The sequence below is a fragment of the Malaya genurostris genome, chromosome 3 (genome assembly GCF_030247185.1).
Source record: "Malaya genurostris strain Urasoe2022 chromosome 3, Malgen_1.1, whole genome shotgun sequence".
NCBI lineage: Eukaryota > Metazoa > Arthropoda > Insecta > Diptera > Culicidae > Malaya > Malaya genurostris.
In genome coordinates this window covers 24,522,346-24,547,376 of record NC_080572.1, presented here as the reverse complement: position 1 = coordinate 24,547,376, position 25,031 = coordinate 24,522,346, and the positions used below count along the sequence as shown (strand labels likewise).

The 25,031-nt window shown below is 38.7% G+C and overlaps 1 protein-coding gene across 1 annotated transcript in view; it reads left to right on the top strand.

The window, feature by feature from the left end:
• Positions 1-13,057: 13,057 nt before the first annotated feature.
• LOC131439450 (receptor-type tyrosine-protein phosphatase F) overlaps positions 13,058-25,031 on the top strand; it is a 66,902-nt gene continuing 54,928 nt past the window's right edge. The window contains exons 1-2 of the mRNA XM_058610452.1: positions 13,058-13,213; positions 16,138-16,373. Of these exons, the coding sequence (XP_058466435.1) occupies positions 16,235-16,373 (139 nt within the window). The 5' untranslated portion in view covers positions 13,058-13,213; positions 16,138-16,234. The remainder of the gene's footprint in view (positions 13,214-16,137; positions 16,374-25,031) is intronic.

Here is a 25,031-nt window from a genome sequence, read left to right as displayed (position 1 = left end):
CTGAAAGAGTAAGAGTAAGTAAGTAGTTCCAATGAAGATGGTGGACAGAAACGGGGATCGAGAGAATCGGGCGGATGTTAGTGTTGAACCTGTAGGTGGAGATTGTATTTTCTGAACGAGATATAACAAATTATACTTGTATTATAATGTGTTTGAGGTAACACATCCCGAACCGGAACCTGAAGCCGGATCATTGAGTTTGTAAGAAGCGGTGATGTTCTGATTGAAGATGCCGAAGCCTGTGGACCTGTCGATGTTTTATCCGTCAGTGTAAAACACCTTTTCACAGTTGACTGTTCTAAATTTATTACAAAAGATATTAGGGGACACTTGAGGGCGTATGTGATCCGGAATTCCACGAATATCTTCTCTCATGGATGTGTCGAAAAACACAGTAGAATTAGAAGTATCCAAGAAATGAGCACGGTTGTAAACAAACGAAGAAGGATAATTATTCTGAGCCATATAATCAAAATACAAGGACATAAAACGGGTCTAAGAATTGAGCTCGACGAGTCTTTCGAAGTTTTCAATCACCATTCGATTCTCAGAATCGATTTTTCCACGGTAAGACGCCCGCGAGCACTTCGAGACTCATCGTATGAGTCGACTGCATGCAACCTAAGGCAATACGTAAACAACGATACCGAATTCTTTCCAGTTTAATGAAATGGGTGTTCGCGGCGGATCGGAAGCAGAAGCATCCATATTCCATTACGGACAATATCGTTGTTTGGTACAGCCTGATCTAGTCTCCTGGGTGGGTACTCCACCAAGTTCCGGTTATTGTACGAAGAAAGTTGATTCTCTGCTGGCATTTCTGTTTCAGATACCTAACATGACATCCCCAGGTGCCTTTAGAGTCAAACCAGACCCCGAGATATGTGAATGTGAAGACCTGAGCTTTGGTTTCACCCCTTAGTTGAAGCTGTAGTTGTGCTGGTTCTCGTTTCCTTGAAAATACAACCAGCTCAGTTTTCTCCGTAGAGAACTCGATACCCATTTGAAGAGCCCATGTCGACAAGTTGTCGAGGGTATCTTGCAATGGTCATTGGAGATCGGCAGCTTCCTATAATAGACACAACGCTGTTGTCGGCAAGTTGTCTCAGCGTGCAAGATGTGTTGATATATTCATCAATGTTGTTTACGTAAAAATTGTATAAAAGGGGGCTCAAGCATATGCTCTGAGGAAGACCCATGTAACTGAATCGTATTGTCGACAAATCACCATTCGCGAAATACATGTATTACTCCGACAATAGATTATATAAAAAGTTATTCCAAATTGGTGAAAGACCATGCTGATGCAACTTCTCAGATAGAACGTTAATGGAAACTGAGTCAAAACCTCCCTTTATGTCTAGGAAAACTGACGTCATTTGTTCTTTACGAGCAAATTTGAATTTCGGTTGAGAGCAGCGCAAAACAATCGTTCGTTCCTTTGCCTCTGCGGAAGCCAAATTGAGTATCTGAAAGTAAGCCATTAGTCTCGACCCAATTGTCTATACGAAACAGAATCATATTTTCGAACAATTTTCGGATACAGGAAAGCATAGCAATCGGTCGATACGAATTGTGATCGGAGGCTGTGATCGCGTTTTGTCGTGAATACGACTTACTTTACTATGGGGTGCCTTTCCAAAATTTACCCCCTGAGAGAGTGATAAGTTTTTGATTGTGAATATCTCTTGTTGTATCTAACGTATCAACATAATTTTTGCTACATGACGTCGGAAATATGATCACAATTTTATGATAAAATCTTCAGTTGTGTGACATAATCTCATATAATTCAAAATTAAACTTTTCCGAAATGTTTGGTATCAACGAGTATCAAAGAGGAAAACACATGACGCTTTTTTGCTTTTCTCGTATTTTGAAAGCTCATAGTTCAGTGATTTGTAGAAGGATTTATATGTATAATCTAATTACCAATAGATTCGAAATTTTCAACTTGAACGTATATTGCAACAACATTGAAGTTTTTCAATAGTACACTATTGAAAAACCTGTCTGACTTGATCCATTTAAGCACAGCTAATCAGAACGCGTTCTGAGGAAGAGAACAAAATTTGTGCTGCTCCAGCAATATTTGGTGATTTTGCCACTTTTTCTATCATTGATTCGTTTGCTGTGTGTATAGCAGATCGGACGTGTTTTTTTAGTAATTGTTATTTTTTCATTCATTCATTTTCATTTCATTCATCGTCAGAGATGGCATTTCACCAGAGTGATACACGCTGGCGTCGGATTCTTGTCCACACCGAGGATGAAAAAACGAAACATCGCACAAAGAGATCATTCGTAACCGAATGTTCGAAGTGAGCACACGCGTTTTTTAACAATCGACATCGGTAAGACGAAGGTGCCTATCACAGCAGAGGCTGTAGTATAGGCATTAAATAAAAGTGATAAAAAGTAGCATCCCCGCAAGTGAGTTCTGTCTGTGCACCGGTTTTGTATCGGTATCGACAGTAGACGCTATTGTGCTATCCTCGGGCAGCAGTTATTTCTATTGTTTGCTACCCGCATCGCAGCAGCCAAATCCTGAGTCAAGGTCACGCTGAAGCACAACGAAGGAGTGAAGGAGCAACTCACCTAACAGCTTACCGTGACATACTGTTAAGTATTTTCTCAAACTTTTTCTTTCAACTTTTACTATTCATATATTTTCTTTTCATTTTATTTCTTTCTTTTTCATTTCAAGTGCGGGAGACTTCTTTACTCCCGCACTTTAAATATGAATATTGATGACAGTGGGGGTGTCTCGGAGGAGGGCGAAGCTGAACGAATGAACGAAGAACATTTAGAGGCTGAGTTTGCTTCCGAGATGCCATCTACTCCTCCTATACCATCTCCCCCTCCGATACCATCTCCCCCTCCGATACCATCTCCCTCTCCGATGCCATTTCCCTCTCCGATGCCTCCATCTCCCTTTAAGATATTGCCTGCTCGCCAAAAAGTTTACCAAGACGATGGCTCGGGGGGTCCGTGGGTGGTATACTTCCGGCCCAAATTAAAGTCTCTCAGAGTTTTAAATATTGCTCGGGACCTGGAAAAACATTACTCGGCAATAAAAACAATAGATAAGGTTTCGCCAAACAAGTTACGCGTTGTTGTGTCCGACCTGAAGCAAGCAAACGGGATTGCTACCAACGAGTTGTTCACGAAGGAGTACCGCGTGTACGTCCCGTCTCATGTGGTGGAGATCGACGGTGTGGTCCGTGACGAAAGTCTGACAATCGAAGATCTGATGAAGGACGGGGTAGGCCGTTTCAAAAACCCCGACCTTCAACCAGTGAAAATTTTGGAGTGCAAGCAATTGCACTCCAAATCGATAGATGGTAAATTTTACCAATCGGACTCATTTCGCGTGACTTTTGCCGGATCTGCACTTCCAAATTATTTGGTAGTGAGTGGAGTTCGTCTACCTGTTCGGCTGTATGTACCGCGGGTAATGCATTGTACAAGCTGCAAACAGCTAGGTCATACGGCAACCTATTGTTGCAACAAACTGCGATGCGGCAAATGCGGAGAGGCCCATGAGGACGATCTCTGCAGAAGAGCAGTGGAAAAGTGTTGCTACTGCGGGGAGAATCCTCATGATCTTTCGGTGTGCCCTACGTACATACAGCGTGCGGAGAAATTGAAGCGATCCGTGAAAGAACGTTCCAAACGTTCTTATGCGGAAATCTTAAAAAGAACCACTCCATCGACCCCTGAGAACCCGTTTGCAATCTTGCCAGTTGAAGAGGATACCTCTGACGACCCAGGCGAAGGACCTTCCTACACACAGGTTGAAGGAAGCAGGAAAAGACAAAATCTGGCTTCTCCCAAGCTTCCTCGTAAAGGCCTCAGACTGTCCTCTTCGTCACAAAAGAACCAAACGGAAACAAAAAGTGCTGACTCAAAACCGAAGCAAACACCTCCTGGGTTCAAAAAACTTAGGGATGATAAGGAGTACCCAGCACTTCCTGGGGCATCAAAAACCCCGAATGACCCCAAAGCACAACCAGAAAATCCAACAAACGCTGGATTATTGAAATTTTCTGATATCGTGGACTGGATATTAACAGCCTTCAATATTACTGATCCTCTGAAAAGCTTCCTAACTGCTCTACTGCCAACAGTAAGGACATTTTTAAAACAGTTGACTGAACAATGGCCCCTCCTTGCAGCGATCGTATCTTTTGATGGATAATTTACCACTGAGAATCGAAGATATGATCATTGTGCTTCAGTGGAATTGCAGAAGTATCATCCCAAAACTTGATTCTTTCAAACACTTAATACATACTCATAATTGCGATGTATTCTCCTTGAGTGAAACTTGGCTTACTTCTAACATCAACCTCGACTTCCATAATTTTAACATAATCCGCCTGGACCGAGAAGACTCTTATGGAGGGGTACTTTTAGGGATTAAAAAGTGCTATTCATTTTATCGTATTAACCTCCCCTCGACACCGGGAATTGAAGTTGTTGCTTGCCAAATTAATATTAAAGGCAAAGATCTATGTATAGCTTCTATCTACATTCCTCCCAGAGTCTCGATAGGGCATCGTCGGCTTGCAGACATCATAGAACTTCTTCCTTCACCGCGGCTGGTTTTAGGGGACTTTAACTCGCATGGTACAGGATGGGGCTGCTTATATGATGATAATCGTTCTTCGTTAATTCAAGATCTGTGTGACAACTTCAATTTGACAATTCTAAACACGGGAGAAATGACACGGAACCCTAGACCACCAGCACAACCAAGTGCGCTGGATTTATCCCTTTGCTCGACTTCGCTACAGTTAGATTGCAAGTGGAAGGTAATCTGTGATCCTCACGGTAGCGATCACTTGCCGATCATAGTTTCTATCACCAACCGTGGAAGACCATCGGAAACAATCAATGTTTCGTACGATTTCACACGAAACATTGATTGGAAACGTTACGCGAGCTCGATGTCTGAGAAACTGGAAACATCACAGGAGCTTCCTCCGGAGGAAGAGTATACATTTTTGGCTGGCTTGATTCTTGACACCGCAATTCAAGCTCAGACGAAACGAGTACCTAGCGCGCAAACTAGTATGCGTTCTCCCAACCCATGGTGGGACAAAGAGTGCTCAGAGCTGAAAACGAAAAAAGCTTCAGCCTTCATCTCGTTTAGAAGGAACGGAACTCCAGATAATTATCGGAAATACGCGGCGTTAGAATTTCAAATGAAAAGTCTGATTAAAGCTAAGAAACGCGGTTACTGGCGAAGGTTTGTTGACGGATTAACGAGAGAAACAGCAATGAGCACTCTTTGGAATACGGCCCGTCGCATGCGCAATCGAAATCACGCGAACGAAAGCGAGGAATATTCTAACCGCTGGATATTTGATTTCGCTAAGAAAGTATGTCCTGATTCTGTTCCGGAACAGAAGATATCCCGCGTCGCGACATTGAATACAAACGAAACACCGTTTTCGATGGTAGAGTTCTCACTTGCGCTCTTGTCGTGTAACAATAGAGCCCCGGGGTTAGACAGAATTAAATTCAACTTGTTGAAAAATCTGCCCGACTCTGCCAAAAGGCGCTTGTTGAATTTATTCAACAAGTTCCTCGAGGGTAATATTGTCCCACACGAATGGAGAGAAGTGAGAGTTATTACTATTCAAAAACCTGGAAAACCAGCCTCCGATCACAATTCGTATCGGCCGATTGCTATGCTTTCCTGTATTCGGAAATTGTTGGAGAAAATGATTCTCTTCCGTCTAGACAATTGGGTCGAAACAAATGGATTGCTTTCAGGTACACAATTTGGGTTCCGCAGGGGCAAAGGAACGAACGATTGTCTAGCGTTGCTCTCAACAGAAATTCAAATGGCATTTGCTCGTAAAGAACAAATGGCATCAGTTTTCCTCGACATCAAGGGGGCATTCGATTCAGTTTCCATTAACGTTCTATCTGAGAAGTTGCATCAGCATGGTCTTTCACCAGTTTTGAACAACTTTTTATATAATCTATTGTCCGAGAAACACATGCATTTTGAGCATGGTGATTTGACGACAAAGCGATTCAGTTACATGGGTCTTCCTCAGGGCTCATGCTTAAGCCCCCTTTTATACAACTTTTACGTAAATAACATTGATGAATGTATCAACACATCTTGCACGCTAAGACAACTTGCCGACGACAGTGTTGTGTCTATTATAGGACCCAAAGCTGCCGATCTCCAAGGACCATTGCAAGATACCCTCGACAACTTGTCGACATGGGCTTTTCAAATGGGTATCGAGTTCTCTACGGAGAAAACTGAGCTGGTTGTATTTTCAAGGAAGCGAGAACCTGCGCAATTACAGCTTCAACTAGGGGGTGAAACCATAGCTCAGGTTTTCACATTTAAATATCTCGGGGTCTGGTTCGATTCCAAAGGTACCTGGGGATGTCACATTAGGTATTTGAAACGAAAATGCCTACAGAGAATCAATTTCCTTCGTACAATAACCGGAACTTGGTGGGGCTCTCACCCAGGAGACCTGATCAGGTTGTACAAAACGACGATATTGTCAGTAATGGAATATGGATGTTTCTGTTTCCGCTCCGCTACGAATATTCATTTCATTAAACTGGAAAGAATTCAGTATCGTTGTTTACGTATTGCCTTGGGTTGCATGCAATCAACCCATACGATGAGTCTTGAAGTGCTGGCGGGCGTCTTACCGTTGAAAAACAGGTTCTGGGATCTCTCATATCGACTGCTAATCCGATGCGACATTTTGAATCCGATGGTGATAGAAAACTTTGAAAAGCTCGTCGAGCTTAATTCACAAACCCGTTTTATGTCCTTGTATTTTGACTACATGGCTCAGAATATAAATCCTTCTTCGTTTGTTCCCAATCGTGTTCATTTTGTGGATACTTCTAATTCTACTGTGTTCTTCGACACATCCATGAAAGAAGAAATTCGTGGAATCCCGGATCCTGTACGCCCTCAAGAGATCCCAAAAATTTTTAATAATAAATTTAAAGAAGTCGACTGTAATAAAATGTTTTACACTGACGGATCATATCTAGACGGGTCCACTGGCTTCGGTATATTCAATGTAAATTTCACCGCTTCCTATAAACTCAGTGATCCAGCTTCAGTTTACGTCGCAGAACTAGCTGCAATTCAGTATACCCTTGAGATCATTGACACTCTGCCCACAGATCACTACTTCATTGTATCGGACAGTCTCAGTTCCATTGAGGCTCTCCGTTCAGTGAAGCCTGGAAAGCACTCACCGTATTTCCTGGGGAAAATACGGGAACAATTGAGTGCTTTATCTGCAAAATCATACCAGATTACCTTGGTATGGGTCCCCTCACATTGTTCCATACGGGGCAATGAGAGGGCGGACTCGTTAGCCAAGGTGGGCGCACTAGAAGGTGATATCTATGAAAGACCAATCTGCTTCAATGAATTTTTCAGTTGCTGTCGTCAGAAAACTCTAGCTAGCTGGCAGAATACATGGAATAGTGGAACTCTGGGACGATGGTTACACTCAATAATCCCACAGGTATCGACGAAAGCTTGGTTCCGGGGGTTGGACGTGAGCCGAGACTTTATTCGTGTAATGTCAAGGCTCATGTCTAATCATTATATGTTCAGCGCGCATCTCCGTCGTGTGGGGCTCGCTGAGAGTGGTGTCTGCGTTTGCGGTGAGGGTTATCATGACATCGAACATGTTGTTTGGACATGTGTCGAGTATTGTGATGCCAGGTCCCAACTCATAGGTTCCCTTCGGGCCCGAGGTATACCACCCTTCGTACCAGTCCGCGACGTCTTGGCAACTCGAAATCTTCCTTATATGACTCTCATCTATAACTTCTTGAAAACTATCAATGCTCAAATTTAGTGCTCTCCCTATCTCTTTCTCGTCTACAGCTCTACCGCACTCTTCTTTACGTTGCTGGAAGTATGGCCTGTGTAAACGATGCTTCGGAGCATGCACCTGCCTTGAACTGACTGAGTTGCTGGAAGCTATCCAAAAACGTCACATCAACGTCAGAACACACCAACGAAGCATCCCAATCCAGAATAATCTCTTCATTGCTACAAGCTGAAAAACATGAAGATTCATCGAACGCAAAATGTGTCTAAAAGATGTATGCCACAAACCAATGATGTATTCAAATTTCAATTCAATACTGTGTAGGTCCCACCCTCCCTATGTCCCCTTACTAACTGGGGAGTATGCCGCCCCGTAATACGGCATCCCTTTCTCTCTCCCTAACAACAAGACAATCGGCCACGTTAAGCTAAAGCAAATGAGCCTAATAAAAATTTTATTTGAAAAAAAAAAAAATCGCACAAAGAGGAAAGCGCACTTCTTCTCAGTGTCGAATAGACAGCATTTGAGTGTGTGCTTGTGGTTAAAGCAGCTGGCGCGAGTGAAACACATTCTCTTCGCATGCTTCGCTCACACGCGCTCTCGTCTAACTACACCCAAGTGACCACAGGCGCGTGATGGTGAGCGAACACTTCTGTGAACTTCAATTAATAGAGAGTAGATCTGGCCTTGCTATGAAAAATTTGCAAGGAAAACCGAAAATTTTACGATAAATTGTTTTATTTTGCCGATTTTGCGTGTCCACGCTTCTTCTACACAAACCACACAGCAGAGTGCTCACCGGCGTGTACACCTCTGTGAAAGTATCTGCATCCACCTCAGAGAATTTATTAGCTAATGCTCTAGCACTTTGGTGCGATTCAGTGGAAGAGGTAAAAGGAAATAAACAAACGCACTCATGATGCGTGCACACTTTATACAACAATGGTGTATAAATGTGAAAGAGAAGAGCTCTCGTTGAAGTTGTCAGTGCGAGGGGAGAAATTTTGCTTGCTCTTCATCACACAGAGGAGATGGACATCTCTGTTCATCGTCAATGGCTAAACGGAATAAATCTGGTTCCAGTCCCAAAATGCGACGCAGGAAATCTGCTAACGTTTCAGCCAGTACAGTCAAGTCTGCTAATGTTACTGCCAGTACAGTCAAGTCTGCTAATGTCAGTCAGTCAGAGAAGGCAGATCTGCAGATTTGTCTGTATATTTGCAGATTTCGTACATAGTGCTGTAGACATTTTTTGTTGTGCAGACTTTTTCAGACTTTTGAAAATGGACTTTCGTCAAAATTTACAGACTTTTGAAATTGTCGCGACATTTTTTTTGCTCGCCAAATCAATTTAGCGTATCATACCTTATAGAGAAATGGCTGCCAGTAAGACATTTCGGTCGAGAGGAGGAAGTAGAAAACCCTCCTGTCGTCGTAGCCACAAAACTTCTATAGCTGATAGTGAAGTCGATTCCCCTGATGAAATTGCAGCTGGATCTCCAATCGAAAGGCATCAATGCGCAGTTTACACTTATCAGAGTTGGTACGAAAGTGATGCTACAGCCAAAGGACGAATATGTGAAACAAAAAGCACAGTATTTTACTCACGACATGCCGTTTAAAGCAGTGTTGAGAGGTTTACCGATAATGCAAACAGCCGACATCAACACCGTGGAATGCACCGTTATGTTACGCAGTGTATGCGGTGCATTTCGGGCATGGCACTCGAAACTGCAACCTGAAGCCAAGGTGTAATATTTGTGCTTCTGATCACGAAACCAGCGCTTGTCCAATCAAAGAAGCTACTCAGTTCAAGTGTGCCAACTGCAGTGAGCAACATTGTGCTACCGACCGAACGTGCGGGGCACGTGAAACGTACAAACGTATCCGTAAGGAAGCATCCACGAAAAACCAGCCAGGACGTCGACCAAAAAAACTTCCAGCCTTTACTCAAGAAAATTTTCTAGAGCTACTGCCAGGTGGACCGGATAATGGCACTCAAGGGCTTTAGTCTCCCGACCTGCTTCCCCCAGGATTCCAAAGAGGTAATGGTTCTTCCTCTGCTTGGCGTATTCCTGGACAATCAAATTCAAACCCTCAAGAAGGTAACCAATCTACCCCCAAATACATTGCTGCAGAGCTTCTGCCAATCTTTACCGCTATGTGGACCTAGCTACAGCGATGCAACATGCGTGCTGAGCAAGTATTAGTACTGTATCAATTGGTTACTGCTCCTGAACGTCCCACCTACCTATCACCAGCTGGAGTGCTCTCCACTCTTGATGTGTTCCTGACCAACCTGGATCTACCGAAGCCGCTAACCCTCCAAGAATTAAGTTCCGACCACTACCCGGTCATCCAGCAAATCCACGAAGCTAATACAAAAGCTCAAAAATGATAAATTTAGTTCCAATATCTCGAAATTAGATCCTCACTCTAAGCCATTTTGGAAACTACAAAATATTAAAAGCGAAACCGAAGCAGATACCTCCCTTGAAAGTAGGAGGTACAATTCGAGTAACGTCCGAGGAAAAAGCTAGCGCCATAGGTAATCACATAATAAGTTCTCACAACTTAGGTAGCTCGATCTATAGTCCAATGGAAAATATTGTCCAAGATACAATTGAAACACTACATAGAACTGCTTGTTATTGTAATAAACTAGGCTAATGAATTAATTATAACTAGAGTGTAGTTTATGAGTTCATTCAGAGTCGAGCTAAAAGCTCGAACCCTTTTTCCCCTTTTATTTTATGTAAATATGCTTCGGTGTAAATAAGCAGAAATGGATTATGCTAAGATAATAAAATTTAGAAGTCACTTCGTTTTGGACTGGCAATTGGACTGGAAGCCTGGAAGAAAGTGTCTTTTTAAGAGTGAGTATAATATAGCAAAGTGGCGACGAGCGAGAATAAGGTTTCGTTAGATTTCGCGTGTGATATTGGTTCAGAAGAGATCGCTGACATTTCGCTGCACAGGAGTGCATTGCCGAGTTTCCGGTGGAAAAGGGTGACTTCCAGTTCCGGAGTTATATGGTAATATGTGAAAATTTGAGAAAAAAATTACACTCAATTATCTCTGGAATAACTCAACCGATTTTCACTAGATTCAAATGAAAGGTCTTATAATATCCTGAAAATTTGTAGAACATTTTATCTGGATCCGACTTCTGATTCCGGAACTAAAGCGTGATAAGTGGAAATTGCCAATTTTATTAGTATTTTTCCACAAACGATGGTTAAAAACAGGTACAAATCCCATAAAACTATCTCATAAATTCTTCTAGTTTGCAGAGCTTGTTAGTTTGTGGGCATGAAAACTAAATTCGGCACTACTAGTCCCCTCTTTTCCTGTTCCGATAGCACCGAAAGTGGAGAAGAAAAACTCCTAAAACTAAATTCACTTCGATTTCTCTGCGATGCTTGAACCGATTTTCACAAATCTTGATTTGAATTAAAGTTCATACTGTCTTTAAAGCTACTGTGAAATTTCATCCGGATCCGACTTCCGGTTCCGCAGTAACAGGGCAATGAGTGTCAAAGTTTTCAAATCGCCATATGGAGTGACAATATGTACAACACCGAAAGAAGAAGAAAACACAAAACGAACAAGGCGTGCTTTGTTCTATTTCGTACACGTTGTGTAGTGATGTCAATAATAATAATAATAATAATAATAATAATAATAATAATAATAATAATAATAATAATAATAATAATAATAATAATAATAATAATAATAATAATAATAATAATAATAATAATAATAATAATAATAATAATAATAATAATAATAATAATAATAATAATAATAATAATAATAATAATAATAATAATAATAATAACAATAATAATAATAATAATAATAATAATAATAATAATAATAATAATAATAATAATCCTACTACATGTTTTATACTGTTGATTCATGCTGTTTAGCTTGACTTACATATGCAGAAGTAATTGGTTTAATCGAAATAGAGCATAAGATAGTAAGTATAGGTTTAACTTCGTTCAAAACTGTTCCAATTTGTAGGTCATATTTATTGGTAGCAAACGAACCAACTTCGGCTATTCCGTTTATCTGAATTCGTATTCGGAAGAATTGGAAATAGTGATTAAAAACTGCGAAAAGGATCTCACTCACTTTTCTTGGAGATGGCCAAATCGATTTTCACGAACTTATAGGTTCAAAAGAAAAGTCTTACAGTTTCATACGGAATTTTAAATTTATTGTGGATACTACTTCCTGTTCCGGAGCTACAGGGTAAACAGGATTTGTAGAGTTTGTTAGATCAAGTCCCAACAAACTTTCCTATTTCTATTCAATGAAAAATTGTTTTTGCGAATTCCACAGTAATAGTTTTAATGTTATGAGTAATATGAGAAAGTCATCATTACACCACTAGGTGGATTAAAACAGGTTTTTTTTCTTTCTTTTCGACCCCACGGTCCTCACTTCGATCGTTCACTTACTATGAGTTAGCTATTTTTTCGTAATTTCCATAAACGTCTACATTTCGAAAAGTATCGATTTGAACTATTAGGTGCGGTTAAAAACTTTCCGCAAGGTAGAAAGAGTTATTGTGTGAGTCCTTGAGAATATTTAAGTTTCTTTTTACGCGTGTGTTAATTTGGTAAATCATATAGAATATTCACCATCATTCTTGTTTACGCCCGTAACGATCATACGACGAACGGAAACTTTGGAACGAATACGAATAAATCATTCTTGTTTTCACTCGAAACACCCGTTAAAGGCACACAGAGAATTAGGTACATAAGCAATCTTCAGTAACATTATTTTTTAATCATTGGGCCCTCCCGAAATGAAATCCTGACTACGGGCCTGGTAAGTCGGAAGTGTTGTACCGTCTATTCTCTACCTGGTATCTCTGCTCTGAATGAACCTCTGTTCATTGTACGGTTCTAAACTTGTTTGTACGGTTCTAAACTTGTTCAAAAATATATGATATCAAAGCACAGAGAACAGACATCCTTGTAAAGTTGTCAATATGAGTAAGAAGTTTAACTGCCGCTTTGAAAAGAGATCATCGAGTCTGTTCGTCTATAGAGGCGAGAACCGAAGACTAGACTGAGCGATTTCAACAATTTTCAGTAGATATGCTGACGACTCACTATCATAGGCCGAATGCCATATATACTAAAAGATAAACGTCTCTCACTCAGTCAACGCTCAGCCGCGGAACGTAGAACTTTGAATTTTGCATTGTGTTGATTGCGGATGATAAGTGTTTTTTTAACATGATACTTCTAACATAAAGTCGCAGACTGTACCGTTGCAATAGTCATTCTATGTGAACACCACAAAAATGGTCTTGCAGACATTAGTGTAGAGATATGGTAGGGTATTGTTTTGCTCGTGCGCGAATATGCTACTAGCAAGAAATATATATTCGGTGCGTTTAAAAATATTGTTTAATAATGGCTGTGCGAAAGCCTGTTATCAGTGTCGTATGTTTTTCCCTTTGACCAGTTGTTGTAGTTGCGCACTTGTTAACCGATATCGTGTGAATGATTACCAATCGATAGCGAGACACAAATGATGGATTAATTTAATTGGAATTGGTTGGCTGGTCTACTTGAGCGATAAAGGTTGCCTTAAGCGGATGTGAAAGCTATCAGAATCAATATATTTGATCTAAGTGACATGTTTTTAGTTTGGTAGTAGACAATTGTGTTCGTAGTTTGAGGTATAACAACAAAAGCAATACTAGTCAGCCTTTGTAGTGTAGTGCTTTGATAATGTAATTTCAATTTAAGAATACACTACATGTACATTGAATTATCTGAAATAACAGGCGAATCATATCGAGTTTTGATGGGTGTTTTAGTAAATGGGTGTTTTAGGTTCAACCAAGAACTAAGGACGACGAATAAATCTAGAATGATTTTCCAAAAATGTAATACCGAAGGTGATTAGCATTTTGCGAAATGAATGGTGATGCGCGTATGGGCAATGATAACAATCGATTGAAATAATTTGTATTTCTTATCTATCAAAAAAGACATCAATATTGATGTCTCCAATAGGAATAAAACCTTCTCATTTTTTGTACCAACAGATTACAGAATATCAAAATGATACATTTCATGTTATTAACTATTATAACTACACCCAAACCTTCATTTACGTAATAATCGGAACTTCGTAAATCGAATTATGACGTAAAAAAAAAGTTTACGTTATTTGGAATTTTCAACGTAAAGAAAGTTTTTCGTATGTATGTATGTTATTGGATATGGATAATATAATGGATAACTTCCACCATCTTTTCGACCACTAATTAGATCTACATGCCGAACCTTACCCCGTTTCGTTCGCCAACTCTCATTCACCACTCCCTCCTTCTACCTCTCATTTTAAAGCATATTTCTTTTCTTCTTTAGTTTTAATGCAAAATCACCAACGTTTACCCGATGGGTTTAGTGTCAGAGTTAGTTAGCTAGGATTAGTTTTAATTGATAGTGTTAAGTACATACATGTATCTGTTGGAGTGTTGTAATCTGTTGATATAAACGATGAGGAGGTTTTATGCCTGCTGGAGTGAGAGATTATTATTTCAGCTCCATTGGGCTTTTTCCTGCTCCAAATAAATGAATAAATAAATAAATAAATAGATAACTATGGAACAAAAATTATTAGTATTTGCAGGAAAAGGATGTTCTAAGTCGTATCAATTTCGGTACATGTTGGAAAACGATGTTTGAGGTGATTCAAAATTCCAAGATGGCGACTTCCGGTTTATTGATATACCTTGAAAACTCTTACAATATAGGTATTTTTGGAATGAGTTTTATGAGTAGATGGTGGAAAACTATGTTTGAGGCGGTTCTGAATTCCAGAATGGCGACTTGCGGTTTATTGATATTTCTTGAAAACCTTTACAATATGGGTATTTTTGGAACGGGTTTTATGAGTACTTGGTGGAAAACTATGTTTGAGGTGGTTCTGAATTCCAAAATATCGACTTCCTGTTTATTGATATTCCTTGAAAACCCTTACAATATGAGTATTTTCGAAACGATTATTTTATTGATATTCCTTGAAAACCCTTAAAATATGGGTATTTTAGAAATCCAAAATGGCGGCTTCTGGTTCCTTGATAACCCTTACAATTTGTGTCGATATTTCTCGAATTGCTCGAATACCTTCACAATATGCATATTTTCGAATCGGTTTTCATTAGTAAGAGCTTACATTTTTGAAGCAATAGCCTAATATCTGCGGGAGATCTAAATTATAGCCGGATTTAGTAGAAGGAAGATTAAAATACCAGAGAAATCAGTTTCAGATTATCAAGACTGTTGAAACTGTTGAAACTAGCTATGTCATCTTGGAATTCAGAACCATCTCATCGTTTTCCGACATCTATTCATCAAACCCGTTTCAAAAATACTTATATTGTAAGGATTTTCAAGGAATATGAATAAACCGGAAGTCGCTATCTTGGAATTCAGAATCACCTCACACATCGTTTTCCGACATCTACTCATCAAACTCATTCCAAAAATACCCATATTGTAAGGGTTTTTAAGGAATATCAATAAACCGGAAGTCGCCATCTTGGAATTCAGAACCACTTCAAACATCGTTTTCTGACATGTACTCATCAAACCCGTTCCAAAAATACCCATATTGTAGTAATTTCCACGAAATATAAATGAGCCGGAAATGATTTTCATTGTATGCAAAAACCTCTTTTTACGAAGTAGGCTCGTAAAAAAAGTTTACGTTATTTGGGATTTTGTTCTTAAAAAAAGGTTACGTTATTTGGAATTTTGTTCGTAAAAAGAGTTACGTAAAAAGAGGTAACGTAAAAAGAGGTAACGTAAAAAAAGTTTACGTAAACGGAGGTTTGGGTGTACATAACTGATGCAACAATAAAACGCTTATTTTGTTGATAAATTTTACAGTATTCCAGTATTGCAGTTGCTTACCGTAGTAATTAGTAATTAGTTTTATGGACGCTACAATTTTTATGGTCGGTAGGAGTTTAATTGCTTGCATACCGTGCTACCTCATAGTACTGTTCTAGTCTCTGTGTGTTTACAGACAATGATCCGATGTACGTCTTACACTGTGATGAAAAAAGTCAAAGTAGTATTTTTATCGCCTAGTGTTAGTGATTTGCTTTAATTTTCGATTCCAAAATTATAATGGTATGATTCTGGAGAATAACCTCCGAAGCGATTTTATTTTCTAATACTTCTGACAAACAAATCGTTATTTGTTGAAGTTTGTATAATATATTTATTGATCACAGGTAGGATATTAGTGTAATAGTAACTGTTTTAAGTGGGCATGATGAGTGTAGAAAATTGTAATTTTATCAGTGACATTGGAATAGCTTGATAGAAGTTATGCAGGCGATTAAAAGAAGAAAAAATCTTTTGATGATATTGGTAGCCTTCCTCGCTTGTGTAGCTCTTCAGATTACGATTGACGACGCCGTTAGCACAGGAACCGACGTTAGCAATACTTTGGATCCTTGTTCAATGGGTAAGTCTTTTCTGCATTTAAGAGGGTGGGGGCGTGTTGATAAAGTTTAACTTGTACGGTAAACGGCATGTCACTGCGATTTTTTTTGTGATGCAGTGAAAATTTCTTTTCAACAATAATGTAACATCAAAGTATAACATTCGGTGAATATTTTCTCGAAGAAATATTAAAATATAGGGCAATGGCAGCACTTATTCGGACGTATATCGGAAAAAGGTAGAATTATGGTGCCCCTAATAACTCGTAACTTGAAGATAATTTTGTTCCAAATAATGTCTGTGATGAATTTTTCACAAAGCTTCTCGATCCGAATGAAATTTGTGGTTTTCGTGAGATTTGCATTACATCGATATATGATTCGGGATTTACCGGAGTTCTATCCGAAAAATGATTCAAAACTGCAGAGATAACAAATGAAAATAAATAAAGTAAGCATTGTTAGTGAATCGGCATAGAAAGTAATATTAAAATGGAACAAACGTGTTTGGTATGTTGAATGTATCAAAGAATACAGGCAGGCGCGTACCCAGAAAAAAATTTCGGGGGGTGTTTCAGAACATGTTGATCAATTTCCATACAAATGGAACTTTTTATATAATTATTTGAAATTTTTTTATTGTGGAGTCGTTTGTTGAAAATTATTCATTTTATTTTTTACTTATTTGAAAGAAAGAGTTTACATAATATCATACTTTTTTGAGTTTCGGAGGGGGTTTGAACCCCTAAAACACCCCCCTGTATACGCGCCTGAATACAGGATTTCATAACTGAATCAGAGTGTCACAGTTGCACCGTATGAAGCCAGCACATTAGATAGTTTGAATGCTGGTCGCATGTATATGTTTACTATCGAGCTAATCGAATTAGAGGGGGAGATTAGATCACAGATGGTTCGAAGTTCCGCATTACTTGGGATACAGCATTTGGGAAAGTGCGAGGTATGGAGCCGTTTGAAAGTGATGAGAGCTACGATGCCAACAATTATTACTGGGAGTACAAGCCAAACGTTATTTCACTAGAAAGAGATAAATACAGGAAAAATGTTCAAATTAATTTCAAGAATTTTCGAGAGTATATATAAAACCAGATTTAACCCACCTAGTGGGGTAATGATACCTTTCTCATATCAATCATATTCTCATATAGGTATAATACTGTGGTATTCTATTCAAAATGTTTCTCTTCGATTCTTGAAAGAAACCAAGGGATTGTTTGTGCATAAACTAGTATAACCTACAGAATGAAATAATTATCAAAAAAAACGAAGTGAGTTGTACTATTGTAGTTACTTGCGGTACCGGAACCCGAGAACTGGTATAATCGATGTCGGTTCGGCCATCAACTAACATGACGTACAAACTTTACTAGTTTCTATTCAAATTTTGAAGATTTTATACGATTTTGATATCATATTATAAAATACGGTTTACATTTATGTTGAGTTCGAAAAAAGGTAGTAATTTTTGGTAGGACCATATGACCTATCATGTGACCCTAAGATTTTGAATATCGGTTGTGCAATCTCTGAGAAAAGTGAGTAAGATCAATTCGTTAATCGAAAACCGGGGACCAGGATAGCCGGAATCGATTCATTTGGCTGCCTACTGATAATGGCTACCAATTAGAGTAGTTCTGAGGCCAATTTGAATTTTTTACGTTTTTTGTTGTGCTGCTTCAAGTGACGGTATGAAATTATTAACACACTCTACCCTATAACTTCGGAATCGAAAATCGGATTCGGATGAAATTCAGGAATTCCGTATGACACCATAAGTCCTTTAAATTGAATCTAAGTTTGTAGAAATCGGTCAAACCGTCGATGAGAAAAGTGAGTGAGATCCATTTTTTAATATATGATCACTATTTCTGTTACTTCCGGAACCGGGAACCAGGATGGCCGGAATCGGTTTGTTTGGCTGCTTACTGATAATAGCGATTGGTGTAGTTTTGAGGCCAGCTTTTAGGATTTTCTGGCGGTTTTATGTTTCGCCGCTTTAGGTGACTCTGTACAAAATTTAACACACTTTTACCCTATAATTCCGGAACCGGGTGAAATTCAGGATTTGCAAACCACGACACCTTTAATTTGAATCTTAGTTTGTCATAATCGGTTCAGCCATCTCCGAGAAATTCAAGTGAGATTATTTGACACACACATACATACACACACAGCCATAGCTCAGCTCGAAGAACTGAGTTGAATGGTATATGGCATTAGGCCAATTTTTACTAGTCAATTTTTCAGGTGATGGTAACACTTTTCTATATGAGAAAGGTAAAAATTGTGTTGTTTTTTTCAGTCAGCGTAAAATTCTAATCCAAAATGTAAGTAAACAAATTAAGAAGACGCAGAACTATTTCCGATACAGCCTCATAATGGCAATTTGAAATATTCCTGTAGTTTTAGGATTGTGAGTTGAAATCTTAAGTCGGATGCATTGAAAGTTTCTCTTTTTAAATATACTGAGTTAACAATTCTTAACGGTATCTATTGAAGTTTCAATTTTGTTTTTGGTTATCGCTTCACTTTGTTACTCCTAGACTTAAGATGCATAGAAATTCAAGGTAGTTCGTACGTAGTGGTTTACTGAAATAGCTCAGATTGTTTTTTTGCTCGGTATATATAAAATATTGCGGATTTATAGTGCCCAGTTTTAATTTGGCACGGTGCGTATCACCCGTTAAAACTAAAAATTGGGTGAAATTATTTTTCGAGGTACTTTTACTGTACATCTTTGAGCCCATCGTTTTATTGATATTGAGAAGTCTTGACGCAAAATTCTTGCCCAATCATCAGTTTTCGAGCAATCGTCGAGGATGAATCACTAAGGTTATCAGCTGCCCGTCAGTGTCGGGCCTAAAAATAGCTGCCGGGCTGCCGGACTTACAAAAAAATCTGCCGGGCCGCTGCACGACCGACGACTTTCAAAGATTCATATCGTTTGAACAAGACGCGCTTAACTATCGATCAGATATTCAAAATTGTGAGCTTGGACCTCTATATTCTACATTGCGTTCAGGCTTATCCTTATTAGATTCGCATATCTTCATATGGCATTGATAGCACGAAAAAATGTTTCTTTTATTTTTTTCCTCCAACAATTATTTTTATTTATTAAAAAATAATGCGTTTCTAAAATGTTACTTGTTAATATATGGATATCAGAGCGTATTTTAACGATTACGATCCAATACGGTTTTCAAAAGGCATTGTCAGGTCTATAAAGTGATGTATTAGAGTTTTTTGTTTAATTGATCTAGATATGAGTTTTCAACGAGTAAAACTTAAAAAATAGCTATTTGATTAATCATTGTTTATTGCAAAGTATAACCAATATAATTATTTTATAATAATCAGAGAGTGTATTTATCGATGAACAAATTGATTCATTTTTAAAACATTAAAATCGTACAAGAACTGCGGAAGTTATACTATTTTTTCTCAATTAGTAAATGTAAATGACCTCGTATTAGCAGGTGTTAATAAAAACTCTAATTTCGATCCTATTTAGCTCAAATTTTGCAATTAGTATTCAATAAAACATACTACTACTAGATTTCTTAATTTTCATATTAATACATCGGTATTCACTAGTTAATATTAACACAGTTTTTATCAAACGATTTCCCATTATAAATTACATTTAATTTGTACATGATCCAAGAACTATTTCAGGTTTGTTTATATTAGTTTCTCACTTTTATTCAATAAAAGATAGCTGGCTATTGGTTGAACTCATGGAAGAGGAAGAAGTGTAACATAAAATAAAAATTAAATTGCAACTCTAGTGGCCTTAATAAAATGATAAAGAAGTTCCATGAAAGGTTACGACAGGTAAGAATGTCACGAATTGGGACATTGGGTAGTGTACCTTGAGTACGCAAAGAATCTGACATCACGATACCACACGCCAGGCCCGTACCCAGGATTTCGTTTCGGAAGGGGCCCAAATATAAAAAAAATATTACTGATGACTGTTACTGTGCCTTTTACGAGTTGTTTTTGACAGACACTTGAAATATTTCCACTGGAACTGATATTATATTACATTTCTTTACGTTTACTGTCTTGTTATTTCTGTAACACATGTCTGAGGCCTTCTGAATAATTATAAATCTCTTTTTGATTTCGGGAGGAGCCTAGGCCTCGGGTGCCCCCTCTGGGTACGTGACTGCCCCAATGATTAGTCTCGAAAAGCCCGATTCGAATGAGATGTGCATCTAACGTGTAGTGATTGGACATGAGTCTGGACATCACATGAATGAAATCCCTTCTCACATCTAGTCCCCAGAACCATGTCTTTGTCGATATTTTAAGGAATAATTGAGTGCATTCACCGACCCAGATCAGCTTTATCCTATGAAGTTTACCAGCTGGCAAATGTTCTTTGAAGAGACGTGCTGTAGAATTAGTTGAAAGCAATCGATCGCTCATAAATTCCAACCTCAATAGCTCCACATTTGTCTAAAATATCGGCTCTTTCATTGCCTGGAATGGAGCAATGAGCCGGGACCCAGACTATAGTGTTTTGATAAATATTATGCAATATGTCGTTCAGGTACTGTCTTAATTTACCCAAGAAAATTGCCATTCGAAGTTATTAATAACCAGGGGATTCAGTACCTCACATCTTATTAGCAGACGTGATGAAAGCTCTCAAAGGCGATCTTTCAATGGAAGAACTCCCACCAGAACTTCAGGACTAATTATATGTGTCGAATGTGATAATATGAGAGTTTGCAGCGGAACGAAAGAGAACGCATTCATATTTCACCACTGAAAGTATTGTTGTCTGATACAATTTTGTTAGATCTTTCGAATGAGCACTTTACCAATATACTGTTATTGTTCGAAGAAAATTTACTCTTTGTTGGCATTTTGTTATCAGATACCTAATGTGTCCTCCCCGCATACATTTGGAATTAAGCCACACCCAAGGTATTTAAAAGTTTACACTTGCGCGATCAATGTTCTCATCATATGAAGCAGAAACTGAGCGGTTTGGAAGTTTGGTTAACATAGGTCAATTCAAACCTTATTGAAATACCTAAACGACGTTACCTCATATGTTCAAGTTAAATTTTTTCGAATCGATTGGCTGTTAAATTATATAAATTCACAAACAAATGACCGAATTATGCAACCTAAACTGACTTAGAAACATGGACTGATCAATAACGTAGATGGCCACGCCCATGCAGGTCATTATGGGAAGGGAAGGAACGTTAGTTCAACACTTATTGCTAATAATGACCGAGGAGTTCTCTGTATCATCACAAGTGTCACATGAAAGGAGTGATGTTAGTGGGGCGAGGAAATGATCAGGATTTATCTTGGTAGATAATAATTACTTATAATATGATCGGCTACCGAGAATTCGTTGCAATTTTATCTCGTTTTGTATTAATGTGTGCTTTCTACTAGAATACAAAATTTCTTTCGAAACTCGTAAAACTCCGGACAGCCGGCTGTCGGGAGGTTCGCTATCAATTCATATATTTAATTCATTGTGCTCTGTTATTTGTTGCAATAGACAGCCGTAATAATAGAAATATATGGCTTGATCAACATCAAACGAACAACAAAGCCTTACGCGATACGAAGTAATGTCAACATCTACTCTCTAAACAAAGCAAGAAAAAAACCAAAGCTCTCCTAGCAGTCTAAACTATAATTTACATTCTAGTTCTAGTTAAGCTTCCAAAAAATATCTGCACGGTTATAAACTTTACGCATGAGTCTTATACTTAGCGTTTTGCCCGAAGAAAAAAAGATCAAACGGTCCCCGAATAATCGACGGAGTTCCCCGAATAGTCTAGCCCGATTTTTAGTAAGGTGGAATATAAAAAGATAGTAAATATGGAAAAAAATATCTCTAAGGAACGATCTCACCAGTATCCTGCTTCTCCTATTCGCATTGCTGTAAGCAACGCGAGATGACACACCACTACTAAAAAAATGAAATGAAATAAACACTCACGGATGGGTTTGCTGTTGACCAATTTTAGATCTTCAGTTTGAATCACACGATTGACTTGTAAATTTTCACAAATTCTTTATATGGAATTTGTGAAAATTTACAAGTCAATGATAACACCGACAATGATATGCAGATGACGCTTCGATCGGTTGAAGTCATTCAATTATTGGCAGTAAATTCACAGTTTCCATCGTTGGAATATTGTTCATTTTCACGAATCAGCAATGATCAATTGAAGAATCCAACCAACTCTTTTGCGATCGCTGCGCTGCACGAGTGGAGAGCTTTGAACTAAGCGATGGTGATAATTTTGCTTGAAGATTCGAACAAAATCCATGGTTTTTTTTTTTCTTATGAATCGAATACTAACATACAAAAACGTGTGAAAATATGGTAAAAAATTCGATCATTAATGATTCAGTAACTTTCCGTGGTATGTTTGATTGATATTTATGGAGAAATCGTATCAGGAATCAGAACAAATTGGCTCAAATGGTACGTTCCCAATGATATTTGGAGATTTGTGCCTTGCCATCAATTTGTTTTTAGCATCATTTTCCCGATATATAAGAGGGAAGGATTGAAAGGAAATTGTAAGGGTTGGACTAGGAGGATGGGAAAAATTGACGACACAAAAACACATAAAAGCAGAAGTAAATTCTGCACCCCTAAGGGATGCTGAACAATCTGCTGAGGATCACATTTAGTGGAAGCAGAAGTAAATTCTGAACCTCTACGAGGCCCCGAACAGTCTGCTGTTAATAAAACCTCCAACCCCCGAGAGGATTTAGAGATCTTACAAAAGCGACATCATTCTGCACTCCCGGAAGAATGCAGAGCGATTCGCCGTATGTACGAGCAGAAGTAAATTCGGTACCCCCTAAAACGATGCCAAACAATCTGCTAAACCCTATTTAAGGTGAATACAGAAGGGATTCATTCACTCCAGGAAGAACGATGATCCCTTCTGACTATAGCTCCTTACCACATTGGGTGAGAAACGAGAGAATATCCTTCAATTTTAGCTCCGCATACATAGACTCAACCATGTATGGAGAACCAAAAACCCGGATACGTAGCTGCGTCAATGCGGGACAGTTACATATCAGATGATATGAAGTACCATAATCGCATTCACACAAATCACACGAATAATACTCAGCACGTTGAATAGTAGCCATGTGATAATTGAGTTTGCAATGTCCAGTCAGAGCTGGCATAAGAATCACGAATTGCAACAGCTGCTAGGAGAACCACCCATCGTACGGACCGCTAACATTGGACGTTTACGATGGGCTGGGCATGTCATAAGGATGTCGGACGACAGCCCAGTGCAAAAACGACAGAGATCTAATTACTAGCCATCGAGATGGTGAAGAGACAAACGAAGGGGGAACGACAACGTTAGTGACAAAAAAAAAAAGATCTTATTAGTTCCAATAAAGATGGTGCACAGGGTTGGGGATCGAAAGAATCGAGCGGATATTAGTGTCGAGCCTGCAGGTGGAGATAATACTTTCTAAAGGAGGTATAACAGATTACACTTGTAAATTAATGTGTTTGAGGTAATGGTAATAATTTGTGGTCTCTGAATATATTTCCATCTTGATATTGTATGAAAAAAATATTCGATCCACCTAAAAGTAACATGATGCACTACGCTACGGACCGGAAAATGACGATTTTTTAATAAATTAACTTGTGTAGTTTTGCCTTTCTCATATAGAAAGGTTATGCAATCACTGTGAAAACCGACTTTTGAACCGAGGCCCGGAGGGCCGAGTTTCATGTACCATTATGTGTGTGTGTATGTGCGTATGTGTGTATGTAACGTTTTTTTGCACTACCTTTTCTCGGAGATGGCTGAACCGATTTTCATAAACTTAGATTCAAATTAAAAGTCTTGTGGTCCCCTACAAAATTTCTGAATATTATTTGAATCCGATTTCCGGTTCCGGAATTATGGGATAAAATGAAAGGTCCTTATGGGGTAAAATGAAAGGTCCTGCGGTCCCATACGTAATTCCTGAATTTCATCTGGATCCGACTTCCGGATCCGGATATATAAGGTAAAGTGTGTTAAAAATTGTATACCATCACAGAAAAGGGCGAAAATCATTGAGAAAAGTTTTCTCCAAAAGGGCTTATCTTAATATTTTTTATTTCTGATATGTTGTTTCAGGTGTACAACTTTGCTTCCACCGTTTTCCGATAGGTGGCTGTACCGGCTGAGGCTGGTCAAAATACATAGATGATAATGCCTTTAAAGTGAGTGTGTACAGTGTCTAACGAATTGTCATCACCGTTTCAGTGACAGTTGTTCTTGTTTACGTATTATTCATGCTCGAAAATGTCTGTTTATGTGGCCAATTCTCGCCATTTGCGGGAAGTTTTATTTTTCTGTTACAATTCGGAAAAAAGCCAACTGAAGCGCATCGAATGCTCTCAGAAACTTACGGTGATGCTGCTCTGAGTAAAAGAACGTGTCGGGAGTGGTTTCAACGTTTTAAAAATGGTGATTTCGATGTCGAAAACAAACATGGTGGTTGAAGAGAAAACTTTCAAAGATGAACTACTAGAAGCATTGCTTGATGAAGATTCGTGCCAAACCCAAGAAGAGCTTGCCGAATCGATGGGAGTGAGTCAGCAAGCCATTTCAAAACATCTCAAGGCCCTG